The sequence below is a fragment of the Solea solea genome, chromosome 8 (genome assembly GCF_958295425.1).
Source record: "Solea solea chromosome 8, fSolSol10.1, whole genome shotgun sequence".
Lineage (NCBI taxonomy): Eukaryota > Metazoa > Chordata > Actinopteri > Pleuronectiformes > Soleidae > Solea > Solea solea.
The window spans coordinates 24,232,951-24,254,467 of NC_081141.1; the positions used below are offsets into that span (position 1 = coordinate 24,232,951).

A 21,517-nucleotide genomic window follows, 5' to 3' on the forward strand; every position below is an offset into this window, starting at 1 on the left:
CATAAACAGTATTCTGTTGCTGTGCTGATCTTGTATTTTGTGTGTGTGTGTGTGTGTACAAGAAGAAACCGGCGCCGCAGGTGTAAACATCCAGCGCGTCTCTTTGTAGCTACTGCTGGATGCTTGTTTTCATTTAAGACTCGGTGTCAAATGTATGTTAATATTAAAAGAGCTCATGTTCTGTCTCTTCTCCTCTCTTCTCCTCTCTTCTCCTCTCTTCTCCTCTCTTCTCCTCTCTTCTCTTCTGTCCACCCACTCCCTGCGCTGTCTGTGCTTTCCAGGTGGGAGATGCAGGAGGATGCAGAGCTGGAAGACAGAGAGAAAGCGATGGTGGGAGAACTTAAGAAAGCCTACTTTGTTTGCTGCTGCAGTCGGGGACCACGGGATCCTCCTGAAGCTGATGAGGCAGCAGCGGCGCAGACCCAGGGGGAAACACAAGCATCTGATAAAAGTCCTGCCCAATAAAAAGTCCACGCAGTTGGAATTTTTTATCAGGTTGCAAATATTTCGCTTGTAACACGGACTGGAATATCTGTGACTATGTGTGAGAATCAGCCGAGTTTATACGTATATACTCTGCACGTATACATTAAAATGTGAGTGTGTGAGATGATGAGAAACAACAAAAAGAGAGTGAGGGAGACAGTCGTCATGCACGTGCATCACACACAAACTCCCTGTGCTTTCCATCACATGCATTTCATCTTTATAGAAGCTCGCTCTCAGAAAAACCAGATCTGGGAAATGGAGAACCCCTGACTTGTTTGCCTGGAACAGGATGTGACTGTGTGATCGTTGTGGAAGTTTTTTCTTTCTTTTTTTTTGAGACAGTGAATGTAAAGACATTGGTGTCAGCAGTCTTCCTCCTGGTTCCTGGCAGCAAACATCAAAAATAACGGTCGGGGAAGCAAGAATTAGTAAGTTCTGACTATAGTGTGTCCCAAAATCAGTCAGTATTTTGTACAACCTGAGAAAACGTGCATATATGACGTGTAGCGCCAACTCAACTGTGTCTGTATTTTCTTATTTATGAGATGGAGATATTAATGCTTTAGATTTTGAACATGAAAATAAAATTACAGCCTTCCTTTTCTTTTGTGTGATCCCAGTGTAATCAATAATTTACAGTGATTTAATGCTGTGGAGTTAGTATCACATTGTTGAATACATACTGTACATCATGTGCTCTTCCCGCTTATAGTTTATGATTTAATTTATGCCCTTTCACTACAACAAGGATATTATTTTAGCTTGCGGTGGCTAAAGCTGAGCGATAAGGAAAACATTTAATTCTCTATAAGGAATCTATATAATATATATATATATATATATATATATATATATATATATATATTATTATATATTACATATATATAATATATCACAGGAGGCCGATGTATTCCCAATAAGATCATTTGCTCTCTCATCATCCTCCTCTTCCTCTACCTCAGTGTTCTATACACACTCTTCCTCAGCTCCACTACGATCACATACACGTGTAGCACAGTATTTCTGTTTTCTTCCAATTACCACCAGAGGAAGTACCACAGTTTGAGAACCATGGCTCAGAGAGATATGTCATATTTTCCTTGACTAGATTTTCATTGCAAATTTGGAATTACTCTCAATGCCAAACCATGTACGGGATAAAGAAAACGACAAAATGTCCAGCAGGTGAATTTTACTTTTGCCTCTAAACCAGAGGTGTCAAACTGGAGTTTTAATGAAAACATGGCCCGCGACCTTCTCATCCTTTAAAAAAAAGCACTCCAAAATATTATTTACTTCATTTTCGATTTATTTATCTCTGTTTTTGATATGTATGGATTTATTTTTACTTTGAAATTCTGAATATATTTATTTGCGACATTAAGTAATATCAAGTAAAGATCATATTGACCCGACTAGACGCTAATTGGCCCTATAAGGACATTAGAATTTTAGTCTAAATAAAGACCATCAATCTTTTCAAAATTAACGTCATTTAACACAATAAAGTGTATTATACTGTGGGGGGAGGGAGATTTTTGACGCGTCATATTGTTGTGAGATTAATAATGCTTTGATGTCTTTTCTCTTTGACTCTCCCTCCCCTCCATCTTCCTATTGTGGACAGGTGATAGACTCGGAGGACAAGTGTCAGTCAGGCTGACAGAATCATTCACAACAAATCATCACAGAGAGCGATTCGTCGCAAAGCGTGAATTGAATTTTCTATTATCCGCGATTCATTTGCGGATTATCAAGCCTACGCGAGCACTTCTTGAATCCGGGAGCTCGTGCATGGTGACACATTTATACGGGATAAGCGGTTGAAGGTTTTCTGATTCCATTTCAGCTGAGTTCCCTCATGTGTGCATTTGTCTACATCGACAACTGTCACTGCAAACATGTGGTTGTGTTTGTATGTTCAGCCAATGAGCTCAACAAGCTGTGTGTCAGCAGACAACACAACACAACACAACACAACCAGCTCTGTCTTCTATTGTATACACAGAATTTGATGTTGCTTTAGACACAGAGGTGACACATTTATAGACATTATTCTTAATCGTAACCATTTCATTCTGTCATCAGTTCAACGGAATCCGGTTTTAAGGAGACATTTAATTCAATAAAAGTGTTCCTAATTCATCCTTAATGTGGAAGAAAGTGACTTAAATTCACGTAATTCACACAACCTGTTTTCTTTTGTAAACATTTTTAAATCTGAGAGCGAGGAGAAGGATTCCCCCTCGCAGCTGAGCAACTAAAGACTTCAGACGTCTTTATGAGTTTGCTTGATTTAAATAAATGTTCTTTTACCTGCCAATTTTCTTTCAAATTTAGCCATAACGTACTTCAATTGTGTTCATGATTTGGGATAAATTATTGCGATAAATATCCTGTTAAATCAAGTGACTTCTTTCTCTTTAGCCCACGAGTGACTGTGTGATTTACTCCAAATGGAAATCCTATTTACTCTGTTTTCTAACATATTAAGCCAAAACTCTGCATTGTTTGGTCAAAGGAAGATGTCATCAGGTGGTTCCCAAATTTCCCTGGATGTCCTCTCCTTGGCAGCTCTGCAGCGATGGCCAGTCACTGTCTATCTTCTCCTGGCTTTCAGCCCATTTCATCCCATCTGTTCTAGAACTAGCAAAAGGGCGTTGTCTTCTTCTTCTTCTTCTTCTTCTTCTGCCTCCAACAACGTACAAGCTGCTGCTCTCCTTTCCATTCCTGCTATTACCAGGGCTGTGAGGATTGTCAGAAGGCCTCAGCAGCTAAGTTGCTTGTCCCTACATTGCTGGACCAGACTGTGGTTCTTGGTGGTCTTCCCTTCTGAGGGCATCTCAAACAGGATGATCATCTTTGCCTCCTTAGACCACAGACACAGTTTCCTCCTGAGGTCCACCCTAACAGATTCTCCTCACTCCTTACAGCCAAACACTTTCTTCCCCTTGTGCTGTCATTCTTATGACGGGAGCTTTTGGCCAGGAGAAGCTGTCATTAGTTGTTTACAGACGTTCCTTGAGCTTCTTGACCCTCAACCACAACTCCCCCGAGTGTGCAGCGAGAGCCAGTCACTGCCATTCTTCTCCTCATTATATCGAGTGAAGTATATGGGTGAGTCCATTTTGTAATGTTTAAGTTCCAATCATGTGACCTAATTGGACTCACATGCTGCACTGAGTGAGCCAGAAGCATCTCATCTCCTTTGTCTTGTCAAACTCAGATAATATCAGTGCCACAATATGTCATCTCTGTTTCTTATTTGGGTCTGCCGTCACAGCATCTCCAGTGCTCTGCTTGGGGAAACAGGGTAGCTCAGCTCCCCAGGGAAACAGCTTTAACTTCTAGAGGCCGTCCTGAAGTAGGGCACCCAGCCTAAGTTTAACCATGAGGCTGTTACATCAACAGCACATGGCATGACGTAAAGTTGCAGGTAAATGGCACACGGGAACATGGTGTGTGTGTGTGGTACGTTGGTTTTGAGTTAAGTGGCCTTTAGAAAGGCGACCAGTCCTGGTTCCTCTCTCTTTAAATGCTCAGTAATGTGCTTTGACCACATCAACAGTTGTGCATGAATGATCCAAAGGAGAGACCTGTGAGGAGCAAAATATCTGACATCTTGAGTAGTTAGTTTGTTGAATTTAAGAGGTGACATTTGCAAAAACCTGTGCTTTACGAGACTTGTTGCTTTTAACAGAGCTCACAATGATGACACACAAAACCAAAATTATAAGACCATATTATAAATTGCTGTATTTTTTTTTTATTCATTTACTCCTCGGGATGTTGTGCAGTAAGTGAGAAGTCAGTCATTTTCCCTCAAGACTTCCATTCAAACCATTGCTTTTATTTCTTACAAGAGGCCGGCACTCAGTTTAGATTAGATTTAGATTATTCATTTCTCAGTGTGCACTTTGTGACGTTCACCTGTTCTCACGAGAGTCTAGTGTTTGTTTCTAGTGTCCAGAGATTAAGAAGAATAATATTTTTATTTTAATATAATTATAATTATTTATTTTTTTTACATTTTTTCACCAATTTTGCCTCATGTGTGTCCTGGTGGACAGTAAAACAACAGGACCCCAAATAAAAATGGATTGTGTGCATGATGTTCAAATCATTATTGGAAATTATGGGGTTAATCAAAATATACATATTGGCAAAATGTGAAAAATACGACCAGTTTTGTTGGTGATTTTAATATATAGTTATAGTGAATATATACTGCTTTTCTTTCTCAGAATTCTGACTTTGTTTTTTTTTTATATTCTGTTTCCAATTTTTTCCCCATGTGCCCTAATCCCCCCCCCCCCCCCCCCCAATCTATACAAGTTATAGATTGGACCTTTATATATCTGAGCGCACCCCTGGATGAACAGTAGCAGCAGCGGCGGCGGCTGCTGCTGTGCTACTGTCTCTTTAAATACGCCTTACAGGCCGTTGCCCCGGTAACCCGGAAGCTTCACGCTCTCAGACCTTTGCACGGCTCAGAGTTCTTCCTGTTTTAGAGATTTCGAGGAAGCAACAGCAGCAGCAACAGTAGCAGCAGCAACAGCAGCAGCCAGTGGACAGTGGACAGTCACGTATGTGCTGATGGTGCGTGAGTCGAGTAGAAAGCGTGCATGCTTCTCCTGTACACGGTTGTTGTTCCCTCTGCGCGAGCCTCGTCCTCGGTTCCATTCGGGCTCCTGAACCGAGTGTAAAGTGAAACAGCACGCATGTGTCCTACTGTACAGAGCGACCGCACACATTCCAGGAGTTGTGTTTGCGTTATTTATTTGCGTGTTGTGTTGTAATGATTCGGGAACGACACAAACAGCCGCTGACTGCTGCTACTGTTGTTGTTGTGTTGACACGAGTGACTGAGCAGCGTGAGACAGCTGAGCGTGGGAAAATGGCTGCAGCCTCACGTTTGAATCAAGTGTACCGTTGCTGTGTTGGCGTAATTAACTAAGTTGCTCTCATGTCACATAGCAGCGTTAGCTGAAGTGTAAACTCACTGTTGTTCTGGCAGCTACAGGTTGTGTTGCAGAGCAACTAGGACCAGTAGGCTACATATACATTCTGTTTATTGAGTGCGACCTTTATTTACTGTTGTTAGTAAATGTGTCATTTGGACAGCAGCCATTTTGACATGCTACATTTAATCCCAGGTGTCAACAATCAAATTAATTCAGATTAGCTTAAAATAATTGTACGTGGTATACCTTAAAAGCTAAGGTTTTCCTCGTCCACTTGTTAAAAACTATCCATGCTAAGTTCTCAAAAACATGTATACACAAAGAAGTCAAGTCAACAGGTAATGATGTAACCATTACTGTAAATCAGAAGACAGACAAAAGTCACTATGTTCTAATAGGCAAACAACAACATAAGCAGTAGTCATGTTAAAAGTCCAGTTAGCAATGCTAACACTAGCATAAGTTTGGCTACGTCCAAACGCCATGATCTCGCACACACAGTTACTGGACAAAAACAAATTTTTTCCCAGTTTTAAAAATGACTATATCATTTACAAGGATGTTAGTTGTGTGTCCTCAGTGCAGTGGAGGTACCCACAATCCTTTGCAAATGTATGCTTTGCCAGGCATTTTTAAAAGAGCTAGTGGATTGACAGCGGAGTATTTTCCATATTGTCCGTAGTTAATTTTTTCATGAATGTAAATGTATGATATCAAATGAAAGAAAAACACATAAATGACTGGATAAGTTGATTAATACTCAGGTGAAATTGCTATCTATGTTAGCTGATGCCACTGCTTAGCATAAACAATGCTAGAAGTCCTACATACAAAATATAATATTTATAAACATAATCTCTCTGTAGGAGGCGATTTGGAAGGATTCTCGACTTTAAAAGCCGCCAAACGTCGCACTGTTGTGACTTTTATGAATTGAACAGCACCATTGCTAATGTGAGCAGTAACCACAGTGAGTTCCCGCTAAAAAATGGCTGCCCTTCACAGGGCAAATATCAGTGTACTGAAATAGAAAATCATTTGACAGACTTCATACATTCAAATGTTATTGTATACTGTATTTATAATCTTGCACTAGGATCAATTAACAAAATAAAACATGTTATATAATATATTTTTTTCCACCCCATCACAATCGTGACTTATACAGCATTTGTGGGCTTGACTGGTCTTAATTTAAAGGTCTTTTTATGACTGAGATCGAGTCAAGAATTTGTGAAAAAGTGGTCTCGAGTCTATGCGGGCAAGTATGATTTAACAAGTTTCTTTTTTTTTCTTCCACCTATAACAGGTTGTAACTCAGTGATCTGCACGAGCAGAGGACCCATGATCTCTCATCCTTGTGCTACCTCACTTGCGCTGTACATATTGTGGATCACCATGGCTCAGGTTGCTGGCCAGGAGGACAGAGAGAAAACTACTGCACTCAAAGGTGAGTGAAGAAGACTTTTTTTGTGAGGGATATGAGCTGCAATGCTGGGATCAGACTACACATTTTGACAATTGCAGTGGGACATTGTTTGACTAAGACAAGAATCCCTGGAGGATCCAGGTGAAGGATTGTCGTATGGCTTGAAACTGCAATATGCACTCTCTGTGGATCCTCCAGAGTTTCTCCTGCTGCGTTCTCACCATGAGCTCACCTGAGCACGGAGAATATACCAGGGACTTCTGCAGACATTTACGTTTAACCGATACAGCCCCGATGGAGGATCTTTGTAGAATCTCTGGATTTGATTGCATGTCTGGAAGCAGCTGGTCTGATCCAACCTTTTTGTTCTTGAAGAAAAAAAGCATTCCTACTGCCTCCAGAGATGCAGCACCAAACTCTGCTGCAGGAATAAAAAAATGAAAGAATTTTATCTCACATTTTCATAACCAAATGTTTGCTGCTACATTGGCCCATGAACTAGAAACTGTACTCACCTGTTAATGTTTAAACTTTTAGTTGGCTCCAGGAGTAGATAACCTTGAATTAAATATATTCAGGCACCCGTCCTTCTTTTTGTCAAAGTCAATAGAGATTTTTGGTTAGTATTTGAAAATCTTCTATCTTCTCTTTTTTTCTGCCACTTGAAGATGATGAAAAGCTCTTGGTTTTAGTGTCACGGCACAGTGTCTTCTTTAAATCCTTCATAACTTAACAAAATAGGGAGAAATTATGAAACGGGTATTTCTTGTCACCTTTGATCTTCCCTGTTCTCTTTCTTGCTTAGATTTGCTGTCAAGAATAGACTTGGATGAACTGATGAAGAAAGATGAGCCTCCTTTTACTTTCCCTAAAACTCTGGAGGAGTTTGAATATGCCTTCAATGAAGGTAAGTTGATCTTTAAGTCATAAACCACAAGTCTCCCAGTGAGTTCATTGGCTTCTTAAGAAGCATGCAAAAGACGTCTGCTTTAATCAAATAAACAAATCTCATCAAGTGTTTACAACAGTACTGTCAGTCTAGGTTAAATACGTCAGCTCAGGTAAAACAGAAGGTCAAATCCCTGCTGCTGAATCTTAGCCAAAACCATGTGAGCTCTGGATAGAAACAGGAGCTACTACAGCTGTACTTAACAGTCTATTTTCCATGTGGCTCCTCAATAAGAGTAAATCATCGACACCTGATGCAGTAGACACATATTTTCCTCTTTATTTTCCTTTGATCAATCACATTTCATTGATATTGTTCAAACTTGAGTGGGGAAGCTCGAACGCGAACCTTAAAAAACAGTTTGAGTTCAAAATATACAGCCTACAAGTGCTTCAGACTGTGTGAAGCAATTACCAATTACCTGCTTATCAAAACGGGACAACAGAGTGTGTGATCTGTCAGTTAAAGTAGTAAAATCAGCCAGTATTCTTTAATGTGCTACTGATTTATCCTCCACATGAGGGTCTGGGGGCCTAGAGCCAATCCCAGCTGATGTAGGGTACGCCCAGGTCGCTTGACCATCGCAGGGCAAACATTTAGAAATGAACAATCAGTCACTCTCACTCACTGAAGCCAGTTTGTCAGTTTAAAATGTTTCCTTGTCATTCATTTAAGACATTTTGTCCATTGTCTACCACTTTGTCCTCCACATGAGGGTTGCGGGGCAGCTGGTGCAAATCCCAGCTGACATCGGGCGAAATGGGGGGTGCACCCGGGACAGGTCGCCACTCCATTGCAGGGCCAACATATTGAGACTAACCATGTTTCAGTCACACACTCACACCTATCAGCAATTTAGAGTGTCCAGTTGACCTCTGCATGTTTTAGGACATGTGGGAACCAGCAACCGTGCTCCCCATTTCTCACATAATTTAAAAGTCAAAAACTTTTTAGTCAGCAACATAAGTAACTCATCATCACCTGAGCTACAGTGTATCACCTTGTGCAAATTGACAGCACATCCTTCCTAGGTTTGGTAGTTTGCCAACACCAAAATAATAACAAAAGGCTCTTAGATCATTGTTTTGAAATGAATGACCTAAAAGTGTCTCTGCTGTCCTCTGAGATGTTTTTCTTGGAGATTGAAAGTGTGTGTGTGTGTGTGTGTGTGACTTAACAGTGACAGCAAAGAGCAGAGCTCAGCCTTGATTGGTTTGGTGTCCAGATGATATAAAAGTCTCTTTAGGATTCTCACTTTAATCAAACCAGGTGGAGGGAAGGAGGAAAGAGTTGGAAAGGTTGGTGGTGGTGGTGGCTCTTAGCTCTTAGCATTCCCCTGTAGTCTCTCTCCCCCGCTCTCTCTCCCGCTCTGTTCTCTGTCAGAGTCTCTGCTGGCTGTCTGCCTGGCTGAGTGGGGGACATGTTGTGTACTCTACGGCCCGTCAGTAACCTACTCAGCCTTGCCCTCCGCCTGACGGAGCATTTGCATAACCTCGCTGTGCCTAAGAACAGAGACACGCAGGCTCACCCCCCACCGGCCACCGTGCCAACACCCACCACCCCCTCCACTGCGCCCCCAAGTACCAGCTCAATCTCCCATGGAGGAAGGAACACACTCTCCATCTCCTCACCCTTTTGTTTCACCTTACCCCCCCCCCCCCCCCCATATATACATATATATATATATCTTCCTCTTCTTTTCCTTTTCCTACTCAAGAAAATACCAAACCCAGCTTACCCACCTCCACACACACACCTACACACTTGGAAATACACACTTTTACCCATCTGTATGTCCTGTCAATTTCCACTCAGGCTTGTTTTTGAAGGATAGCATTTCTATTAAAGCCACGGTGGCCCTCAGGCACTGTCTCTGGTATGATGGCTCTCAGTTGCTCTGGCTCGCAGGCATTTCTATAGCTACGCCAAGGCTACCTCTGCCTAAGACAGGTGGAACAAAAATGTTAATTTGACCATGTAATGATGTGAATACAGACGAGTCTGTGTACAATAGTTTGCAGGTATCTTAATCACTGAAGATGATGGCTTCATCTTGCCAGCCCTCCGGTTTTCCATTACTGGAAATCCAAGGTTATGTACACCTAATTAAGCGGCCAAATTGAGAACAGAATGCTAATTACGAAAGAAAAAGAGGAGAAAAAGTTGAGAAAAACCTTATTCCTCTGAGAGGATGTGTTGGGAGAGGCAACGGAGCCCACACACCTACACACACACACACACATACATACACCCACTCTTTTCTCCCTCCCTCACATACACACACAGACACGCACATCCCTCTTTCCTACAGTAGGATTTCATTACAGCTCCCGTCTTCCTTCTCTTAGGCAGTAGTGTTTAGATCCTCACCCTTCCACGAATGCATAATTGATTTTCTTCAAAGGTGCTTATCATACACACACTGCTTCATCCTAACTCCTCACTCATCTCCTTGCTCTACCTCTCAGGCACAAGTCGCCTTTTTTAATGGAACACAATGTCAAACCCGCATTCGAAAATCACAAGTTTATCAAACGGCACCGCGCTGTAACGCACACAGTGTGTTTAACAATGTGGGATTCATCACACTGATAGAGGGGTGAAAATGGTGGCAATTTAGAACGAGATGAAAAAAAACTAAACAAACCCATGCATTGCTTTATCTCGCAAAGATATTACATTTATTTATATCTTAGATGGGTTTTTCCTCACATTGTGCAATAATTGAGAAAGTATGAGAAGCCCTCTGGCTATTTGGGTTAAATATGTGTACTTTTCAATGGCTTAGTTCTCACAGATTCTGCAGTCATAAAGGTCAAAATTAAATTTAACACTGTTTAGCGCTTTATTGTGTTGCAGTGTCAACGGCAGGATCGATGGGCTCATTGCTAAGGTAGTGGCTCCACAGCCACGCGAGGGTAATTGTTTATTAAGACAAAGAGTATCGCGCCATTTCTGAGCAGCTTATGAAATAAAACCTGGCTGTGTTCAGAACTCCTCTAGTTTCCCTGAATTACAATAAATCACTTAAAGCATGATCCCGGGGCGCGATAGTGTCTTCTCAGTGGGTGAATGTGCGTCGTGATGGCAGTGTGACTCACTTGAAACCGTTTAGACAAAACCCAGTGACACTAACTCCACAGTATGTCTGCACCTGGTTGTCCTGGCTGGAGCTGCTGGTGCGTCAGTGTGCCTGAATGTATGTAAGCTTTGCTAGTTAGGGAGACTGGCTGATGCCCAGTTGTTGCAGTGTGACTGTGTGCCAGCTCACCTTTTAAAAAGGATGCAAGCTCACGGGGACAACACAGGCACACGCTCGCAGACGCCACCAAGTTCTTTTTGCCTCTGGAGATTTCAGGTGGTGAAGAAAAGCGGGACAGACCTGTGGCGTGGTGCCAGAGTGAGTGAGCGAGGAAGAGGAAGAGGGAGAAAGAGATGGACACAATTAAAGAGGAAGGGGAAGAGGGGCTTTTTAGACGGAGGAAATTTCTGAGGGAGAATTTTTGCCATACCAGCTGTCCAGGCCCGGCAATGCCAGACTACCCAGAAGGCCGGTGGAGTCGTGACTGGAAGAATGCTGCTTCATCCACAGGCCCTGCACCTGCCATAAGGGGGTGGATGAGGGAGGGTTAGAAAACACAAGGAACCCAAAAAAAAAAACAAAATTAAAAAATGCACACAAAAAGTTGATTGTTAAAACTTAAATGCACAGTGTGTAATTTTTTGATGACGTCGGGTAGCAGCCCGGGATCGTGGGAATTGTTGTTGTCTTGTTTGATAAGTAGTCCTGATCCTGTAAGCCACGTTTACTGAACACTGAAGCACTGAACCAACACCTAACCGTACCATGATGGCATTTGTGACAAATACACACCTAAATGAAACTCCAGTAGTACTGAATATACTTCTTTCTTTCGTTCTTCCACAGATGGCCAGCTCCGACATATAAAAACAGACGAACCGTTTGTGTTCAATGCCAGGGAAGATCTTCACCGCTGGAACCAGAAACGCTATGAAGCTCTCGGAGAGGTAACACCTGACTCTTTCAACTATCTATTCTATATTTTAATAAGCATCTCTCAGGTTATTCATCCCTCAGCAGCGTCAGCTCTGTTTCTGGGTCTATTATGATATTTAATTCCGACCAGCTATTTAACACGACTCCATAAGATGTACCAATTGATTATTTGGAGAGGGGGGGAAACAAAGCACATAATAAGCTTTTATCACACATGGAACACGGGATGTTGCTGTAGTGTATTGTGGATTTTAGCATTCATATACTATATTATAGACACATATACAGCATTGTGAAATGTTTTTATTGATCATGAGTGCACTGCAGAGGGCCGAGGTAAATTAAAAAGAAAAGTGTTTTTGGTTCTCAAATAGACTGTCTAGTTGTTATTTTTTTAAATCCATACTTTCACAGCAGAACACTGTGAATGTTCATAAACAAGGTTTAACATGCTGGATTCATGCTGGAGTAAAATGTGCATATTTTTGCTTACAAATGAGAAGAGTTGCCACCTTCTTTTGGTGTAATATGGTGTCGTCAATGCCTCTGTCATATTAGAAGGGGAGTCGTAGTTTCAGGCTGCTCCATGAATCCTCCATGTGAGGGTCACTGCTGGTGCCAATCCCAGCTGTCATAGGGCGAAAGGTGGGGCACACCCATTGCCAGTCCATTGCAGGGCCAACATTTAGATAGGAAGAACCAATCACTCACACACTCATGCCTATGGGTCCAATTAATGGATGTTTTTGGACATGGAGGAAACCGGAAAACCCGGAAAAATACCCATGCAAGGCTGATTTGGTGATTTTCAGGCTAAATTTGCCACCAAAAAGTCAGATAAATGTTTCAGTTACATTTAAATGTGTAATCTGAACATAATCTGGGCAGTGATCCATCTACTGAGTCAGGTGCACCAGAATCTGAGCATAGGTCAGCGAGACGGAGTCTGCCTGCTGAGAACTCAAACACAATCAAACAATCAAATTACATAGAAAGTCAACGTGAATGCCACTTGTGTCACTTATGTCGCGCGGCTCGATGGACACAATAAATCTGTCGTTTTCGGGTCAAACATTGTTGGGTCACATGTCGTCCTGAAGTCAGAGACAAAATGATAGTGGCAGTGTGCGCTCAGCCGGAGCTCTACGACAATTCTGCTCTCTCAGGATGACTTCAGCCATCGTGTAAAGAGAAAGTCACTGCTCCTCTTCTCCTCAGATTTCAGTCGACTCCTTTTTCAGACTTTCATTTCAAAGTTTCCGTGCCACCTTTTGAAGTTCTGAGGCTGCCCAGCTGCATCATCATATACCATATATCTAACTATACCTCAGTGTTAGAGTTCACCTCGAATTCACTCCCAGTTTTCCCCTTCATGCAAAATGCATTAAGATAATGAGACAAATGTTCTTTTGTAATCTCTTTTATTTGCATCCCCCGCTATGTTGCTTTTAATTGTTGTACGCATTCTTTGAAGTTCAAAGCAAAGTGATAGACCCATTTGTGGGATTACCTGTGTGTTTTTTTGTTGTTTCTAATGCAGGTATACAGCCGCTCCTTTGAGAGCCTGACTTCTGTGAAGGCTTTTTACCCCCCCCCCCCCCCTTTTTTCTTTTGCCTGCTCAGGCATTATCTCCCGACATCTAAAAAGACTGTAGGAATGAATATTTGGTAGCAGGGAAAACAGTGGCTCTGAAAGAACACAGAGACATTTAAACTAAGTGAACTCAAACATCAGAGGGGGGCCAAACATTTGGAGAAAACAAATGCTCATCAAGCGAAATGTATGCAAATTTTATTCATCCTGCTATTTAAAAAAAAAAAAAAAAAATGACAAAAGCGTCTTCTTTAGGGAAAGAAAAAAAGCAAACAGTGTCAATCAGAGTTGATATGAGCGGCTGTAATGAGAACAGATACTGTGTGCGTCGGGCTGCGGGAGACGAAAAGGAACCCTACCTGAATAAGCAGTCGTGTCTGTCTGTTGTTTTTAGGCCACAGATGACTCAAGAAAATGAATACTGTACTCCTCTTATACAGCGTCGCGAGAACAGATGTATTGTTTTTCCTGCTAAGAAATATGCTCCATTATAAATAGACGCAGCCACTGAATTTCTATGCCTTTTCGCTGTAAAATTAGGTTATGCTGCTTAGTCAGCCTCCATATGTGCGAGTTCCAGAGTGTGTGTCAACCCGGCGTACCTGCGTGATTATTTCTGTGTCAGTGTAGCAAACACATGCAGATCACTCTCCGAGCTTGGATTTCTCTTGCCATTGTTTGTGAGTCTAGTCATTTCTCCATCCCTCTGCTTCATTTCCGCGCGGGCAAGGGGGGGGAGCGAATTAGTCGGACATCTTGATGGTTAGAGGTAAAACGAGCTTCCAATGCGGACAGGCCTCTTATTAGCCAGTGCCACTCCACTGCACACCCCGGTGCCCTCCATCAACCTACCACCTGAGACGGTCTGAGAACTCGCCGCAATTCAGCCCGAGAGCTGTGAGAGATGGCACAAGGACACGGGTGCACGCGTTTGCCCCTGGCAATGTATGAATAGAATGGCATCATCATTGCGCCCTAATCTCTCCCACCGTCCCTCCATACCTCTGTCCACCTCCCCCTTATCCTGTCGTCGTCTCAGTGTCTTTATATCCTCATGGTTCTATATTTTTCGTGAAGGAGTATGCGCGCGTGCGTGTGTGTGTGTGTGTGTGTGTGTGTGCATTTGTGCGTCTCTGTACATGTGTGAGGGGGGCTGGGGGGTGGCGGCTGTATTGTCAGACACATCACAGCACCAGATGTCCAATTTGCACTTCAGCCTCGTCTGAATGGAGGGACGGATACAAAGAAGGAGAGGAGAACGAGGATGTTGGTGTGATGGCCTCCAAGCTAAAGAAGGAGACGGGGACCAAATTTGGGTTTGAGCACTGAAGAGCAGTAAATCATTTTCCTCTTCTCATCTTTGATCTATATTAAAAAAAAAAAAAAATAATAATAATAATCAAAAACATTTATATATATATATATGTCTGCCATGATGTGCAGAGTTCAACTCCACAAATGCATTCTAACTCGTAGGACTTGCTGGAAAAGGTTTATGCAGCAGGTGGAATCGAACCAAACTCAGTACACTCTCAGTACAACTGAGAGTGGAAGTTTGCTGAGGGAAAATGTATCTTTTGAAAAATATGAGAAAGCTGTACATAAACATAGTGGCATATAGTGTATCTTAGTCTATGTGATTATGGGGAATTAAAGAAACACACATATTGGATGTTTGTACAATGCAAGTTAAAGAAAAGAGAGCCAGTAAACCAAATTATTTCTTGATAAATTGACTAAAATTATAACAAAAACAATCCTGCATGTGCACTAAAAATCTTTTCAGTTTGTTCTTGGTGTTTAATCTGGTAGTTGGCATCTGTAATATTGCGATATTTGACCCTTTCTTTTGCCTCTTCTCTGTCGTCCAGTGAAGTCGGTCTTATCCTGCACTTTCACCGTCCCCTGAATAAGTTCTTGCATAATACTAGTGACAGGTAAACAAACCAAACAAACCGACACTGCAAACAGTTACAGGTATAAATGTTACCTCCTATCTAAAGGTGACAGTTACACATATTGGACAGTCTGTTGATTCAGTGCAAACATACAGAATATTGACGATATTTTCTCCAACAATTACGTATTACGTAAGTTTATTCAAAGGAAAGCTTGATCAAAATTGACTATGAAGCTGTTTTCCTTTTTTGAATAATATATTGTCGCATAATCTTGGCTAAAATAATCTGATATGATACAAATACAGTTGAATATCACTTGTGGTACCGCAGCAAAAAAAGGTATTTTCTCAAAGACAATAGTACAGCTAGAGACATGGACGTAGGCATTTATACGCTATATTTTCAATTCACTCTTTGTAAAAACCTACTAAAGCCCAGAAAAATCTTATTTGCCAACAGTTTCTTCAAATTTTCCTGTAAATTCTCATTAATTCCCATCAATTTGAAACTATTTTGAGTATTTCCAAAATTCCTGAACAAAAGTTCCCATTGCAAGTTTCTGGAAAAAAACGGTAATTTTCCCACTCCTTTGCAACCCCTAAAGTCCTCGCACCACATTTGAATGTGCTATTTGTCATTAGATCAAGCATTACTTAGCGTGTTGTGGACCAGATCTGGTCAACATCATTCCAACCATGATTCCACCTTCTTTGTCTTTTATATTCTGCGTTGTGTTATAATTATTCTATAACTGAAACACAAACTAACACCCGGAAAGCTGTCGCTCATTGTCCACGGTGGTGGCCGTATAGCTGCAGCTGCAGGGCAGTGGCAGTGCGAGCTGCAGGGTCACCGGTGCCTGTGTAGGTATCAGTCGTCGTCTAATTCCTGTGATTCAGTGATGAGTCTCTCTGATAGAACACAAGCATAGGGTCTGGCCCAGATGGAGCTCTATTAAGCTGTTAATAAATGAGGATTCTTCTCTGCTCTGCCTGCATCTGTGGAATGGAAGGCATGCACACATTTGTAGACACGCACACACACTCACACTCACTCACACACACAGTCAGAATATTATAATGAAGTAAAGCTAGCCAGATGGCTGAATTAGAAAGCTGTCTCTCTCTCTCTTTTTCTCCCTCTCTCTCTCTCTCTCTGTGTCTCTCTGCTGTCTTTCTCTTCCACTCTATACTGTCTCTCAGTTATCTTTTTTTTCTTCTTTTTTTCTTTTCTTGTTTCCACATTATCGATTTTGGATGTTGCTATAGCAGTGACCAGCTGGCCGAGGTTCGAGGCCCTGCTAAAGTGCCCTTGAGCAGCAAATTCTGAAGAAAAGCTTTTATTCTTCTTTTCTATTCTATTCTAAGAAACTGGTTTTCCTCTACACTGTGCAGAAATTTCAGTATAGTTTTCTCAGAATAAATGTGATATCCAGTTAAAATAGTATAATGCATTCGAATCATTTGTTCACTGGACAAGACGTGTGGAGAGTAGATTGTTGTGTAAAAACAGAAACAATTGGAGTTGACTTGCAGACCATTAACTGCCAAACCAGTCAAATATGAACCTGAGTAGATGACATCTTACAGTTTAACGTTGTCTAACATAGTGTCAGGCAATAATGTGCGACTTGGTAACGTATTGCTTTACCCAGTGAAGGGCTTGAATACAGTACAACAATCACAATTACTAAGCAAATGAATGCTGTTTTACTGAGTAAGTAGATTGTGTCGTGCAGCAGGTCCCGTCATGGAGAATATGGAGGAAACAGTAAAATCTGGGAGAGACAGATTTTTTGCTTTGGGAGCTTGTGTCATGTTTGCAGTTCTGCACTTTTACTGCTCATTTTTGTTCCAGTAACATGGTGTCAGTTGGAAATTAAACTTGTTTTTGATCACTTTTTGATTATTGCGTTCACAATACAAATATAGTCACGTAATGATGACGTTGCTTGACAGTTTTGATCCTCATAGGGCTGCAACTAAATTAATAAACTATTTTGTTAATCAGTTGATTGGGTAGAAGAGTGCCCAATTACTTAGAAATAAACAATTAAAACTAGTTTTGGTTTGTGGACAAAATAAGACTCTGAAGAACAACAGTTTACCGAACAATTACTCAATCAATTGAGAAAATAAGGAATTGATTAATTTATTATGAAAATAATTGTTAGTCGCAGCCCTGTACTTTTTTTTAAAGGAGTAACATTCAAAAAGCGGACTTATTGCGCTTGCTGTCTAACCTGCCCGTGTCGTTTCTTAGGTTAGATGCTGTATATCAGATGTTCTTCTCCGTATCTATAGCACTTCACATAAACAACAAGGGTGACGTTATTAGGTCGAACAGATCCTTGAACGGAAAAGTCACGGCCCAGTCATGGAGACACGGCCTTCATAGTGTACTTAAAGCACCAGGAGGCCCTACACCAGCCACAGAAGTTTGGGAGCTAATGGGATCTCTCGGAAGACGAACCATAAATGACAGCTGTCTGCCCTGATTCACTGACTGCCATCACGTCTCCATTCCCCCAAAACACTTAAACACTGCTGCTGTAGCTTCTGCTGAGAGCAGGGAGAAGGAAACAGACACAGTCAGACAAAAATGGTTGCGGGGTATAAGTGAGGTGGATTAGAGTTGATGAAAGAGAAGGGAATTGGACAGGGATGGAAGTTAGAAGAGAGGGGGGGGTATTAGAGGAAAGACAGGAGGGCTGGTAGTTACAGCACTGGCATCTGTCACGACCGCCGGCACCCATGGTGGCATACAGTACTTTACTTTGAATTAGCCCTCTGCCGGCTTCTCGGTTAACACCTGAGGAGGTCATTATGATGCTATTAGGATGAGTAGTGCACGGAGGGCAGAGAGGCAGCGTGGAGAGGGAAGGAGTATCTACGCTAAGTGTAAACAGTCCGTCTGTCAGTCTGCGTCTGAGAACTTTCTTCCTTCCCTGAAGAGCCCTCTCACTCTCTCTCTCTCTGTCTCTCTCTCCATCAACGACAGAGACCTCATGGGAATTACACCACACACACTCACTCTCTCTCTCTTTGTTCCCACATGGACTGACGGATCACAAACTCACAACAAAAGGCCCTATTTTAATACCACTTTACGTTGGTACACGAGGCTGACTTTAAATAAACAACCTCTCCGCTGCCTCGCGCCGTCTCTCATTTTCGCAGTCTGTCTCCGAAGTATGCTCTGCTGTTGTCGCCCTGCATTGTTCAGGGGGATTTTCTTCTTTATTTTCTTCTTTTTCTTCCTCTCCTCTATTCTCCCTGGAGAAGGAATGCTTTCCCTGGGTACAGTCAGTGATACGGCGTGGAGCGGCTCTTTCAGTGTCATTATATAAACAGCTTTGATGCCTCTTTTTGCTCCCTGGTTTCTATGGCTAAGTGGCTTTTTTTTTGAGCGAGGGCTCTGGACTAGTGAGACAAGAGATGTGCGTGTCTGTATAGGAGTTTCTCGTATATGTATAAGCTTCATATGCTACTGTCATTGTTACCCATAGTTCACGCCTCACAATGCCTTAAACAGCTCTGTGAATATATCGCTCTTGCAACTCGAGAGAGCACTCGGAGAGCACAAACCTCTGCCAAGGCTGCTCCGTTTCCCATGGTGCCATCGCGCTCTCGTCTCTGCGTCCGGTTTCACACCACAATCGGTTCTTGGGTCATAACCTACGTCCCCCAGAAAATGTCACCCCCTTCCGTCCTTTCCCTTTTGAGTTATGCTGCTCACACACAGACCCAACGTAATTGAATGCTGCTTGTGCACAGTACGGCCTTTTATCACTAGTTTGATGTTCATCTCAATTTGCAAGGTGTATATTTCACTGTAAGTGATGTTAAATGGGTTGTAAAGAAACATAAATGTTTCGTCGAGGCTCGCAGTGATCCTGGTAAACATCTGCTCATATTTGTGATCGTCTCCGAAAGGTGGTTTCACATCATTGCTTTCCAGTCCTCCCCTGTAATTACCTCAGTCAACCACTGCCCCTTACCCTCCCTGCCTTCCTCCTGATCACTGTAGTGTCTGGTTATTTTTGTTTTTCATCTTATTCTCTACCCCTCCTCTTCTTCATCTGCTTCTGTTTTTCTGTGCGTTTCCTTGTTGTGTGTGTTGTGCACGGGAAGGATATCCGACCCATCTCCTCAGGTGTTGTTAAGCCAAACCACACAGCACACATTAAGCGGATATATAAAAGTTGTGTTTACAGCGTATTCCTCATATTTTCATATTTAGTACCAAACTAACCGGCCCCAACCATTCTATTCCTCGGTCCGCTTCCCTTGGGGTACCAGATTAAAATGTTATGCTACGGTCAGGGTAGCTCCACAAACCGAGCAGGTAAAAAAAAGGACTTCTTGGAACCAAAAATGAACGTTCCCCACCTAGGGGAACCATCCTGTGGGTGCCATGGAAAGTTTCCCTAACATTCCCCCAAAGTTAGTTTTTGGTTGCACGTTTGGTTCCAGATCCATTGTTGTATGTCGCGTTGTGTCACGGTCTATGTCTGCGTTTATTGTCATTGCACCGGTGCAGCGTTGTGGTGCTATGTGGCCATCGTGGGTACAGCCCACACCCCACCTACCAAGTAAAGGTCCTGTTCTCAGTCAAACATCAAGCCTGATCCAGGACTTTACCATTTCAAACCATACTTCTGTACAATCTCATACTTTTGGACAACATTTTGACATGATGATGGGAAGACAGTGAGAATGCCCACTTATTAAGAACACATAACATCTTGTTCCCTCTTCTTGGTCATCCCCTCTTCCATTTGCCGCTTCTCCCCTCAGCTGTTCACCATAGTGGGATCTGGCACGAGACTCCTGGCTCCCGGGGATTACTTTTCCACGTCCCCCTGCCTTGTCTCCGTCCTTTCCGCCCACTGAGCCCTCCTCTAAGTCTCTTCCTTCCTCGCTGATCCCACTCTTCTTGCTTCATCACCACGGCACTTCCTCTTCACAAACAAACCACAGACGCTAAAGTGACCTCGGCTTCAGAGGAGACTCTTTTTTCAGACTCTCCCACGATCACTGTCACTGTCGTATAGAGAGCTCGCTTTCAGAATACATGATTATACAGCTGTCCTGGTTATTGATGTGTGTGTGTGTGTGTGTGTCTGTTGGTGTTTGGAGATTAAATTGTGTAGTCTGGCAATTAGGGCTTGGGGTTTTATAGTTAGATTGACAGTCAGGGTAATGTGGCACCCATATTTTAAGCCCAGTACACAACGCCATGACTAACCGCGACTTATGTTCATTTAAAAACATTATTAAAGTGTCCAATGACATCAGATCCTTCATTTTCAGATCATTTTTGTAGCTTGTTCGTCAAAGGAAGCCAGGTATTTAAATGCCTTTTTCCCCCCTGTTCAGTGAAGACCTTTGGTACCGATAAAAAGATCCTGTCCTGGCACTGAAGACTGTATCTCCCTGACATATGTAGGCCTAAAGATACGGAAGCAGGCAGAAGATGGACTTATAAATTAGATAATTATATATTCTTATAGAATTTTATGGACGGCCCGATGACTGACCATCGTGGCTGTGCGTCTCGGGCTTTAAATGTGTCTTCAACCTGACTAATTCTGTCATTTATCCTTTTGAGTTTCTTGATCGCCCGACATGTCTGTTGAACTGTCCCACTTAAGTCGGTGTAATTATTGGACAGTTAAAAATTGTAAATAATCCCAGTGAATCGCAGACTAAATGCTGACTTTTACACTTTTTTTTGTTATTGGCAAATAAAACTTTTATATTGCTATCAGGAGCTGGGTCTGATCTACAGAGGCAGACATTTTGGACCACCATGTTTTTACATTAGGTTTCTAGAAGTTCTCCAACACTCTTTAAAAAGAAAGGAGATGAGGGATATTCAGCTGCAACATGCAACTTATAACCAGTAACCACTTAGCAGGGGTCTTAAACTCAAATGACCTTTGACCTTTCCTTTTTTTTAAAAAAGGATAAACTTTCTCGGGAAAAAAGTGATACGATTTCAGAATTTTGTCACAATATTCCATCCGGTTATCACAATATTTCACAGAATTTCAAAATTGAAATGGTTTATTTTGAAATGGAAACAGTTAAAATGTATTTATTATGCAAAAGGATTCTGTAAATAAATACTTTCTGCCTTAAAGTAAATGTATAGTACTACATTACAAG

The 21,517-nt window shown here is 42.0% G+C and overlaps 2 protein-coding genes across 2 annotated transcripts in view; both read left to right on the forward strand.

Moving 5' to 3' along the window:
* kiaa0825 (KIAA0825 ortholog) overlaps window positions 1-1,093 on the forward strand; it is a 141,882-nt gene extending 140,789 nt beyond the window's left edge. Inside the window, exon 23 of the mRNA XM_058637336.1 lies at window positions 282-1,093. Within this exon, the coding sequence (XP_058493319.1) occupies window positions 282-465 (184 nt within the window). The 3' untranslated portion in view covers window positions 466-1,093. The remainder of the gene's footprint in view (window positions 1-281) is intronic.
* A 3,865-nt stretch (window positions 1,094-4,958) lies between these two features.
* Window positions 4,959-21,517, forward strand: part of fam172a (family with sequence similarity 172 member A) — a 163,017-nt gene continuing 146,458 nt past the window's right edge. The window contains exons 1-4 of the mRNA XM_058636321.1: window positions 4,959-5,088; window positions 6,763-6,903; window positions 7,688-7,789; window positions 11,760-11,860. Coding sequence (XP_058492304.1) covers window positions 6,798-6,903; window positions 7,688-7,789; window positions 11,760-11,860 — 309 coding nt within the window. The 5' untranslated portion in view covers window positions 4,959-5,088; window positions 6,763-6,797. The remainder of the gene's footprint in view (window positions 5,089-6,762; window positions 6,904-7,687; window positions 7,790-11,759; window positions 11,861-21,517) is intronic.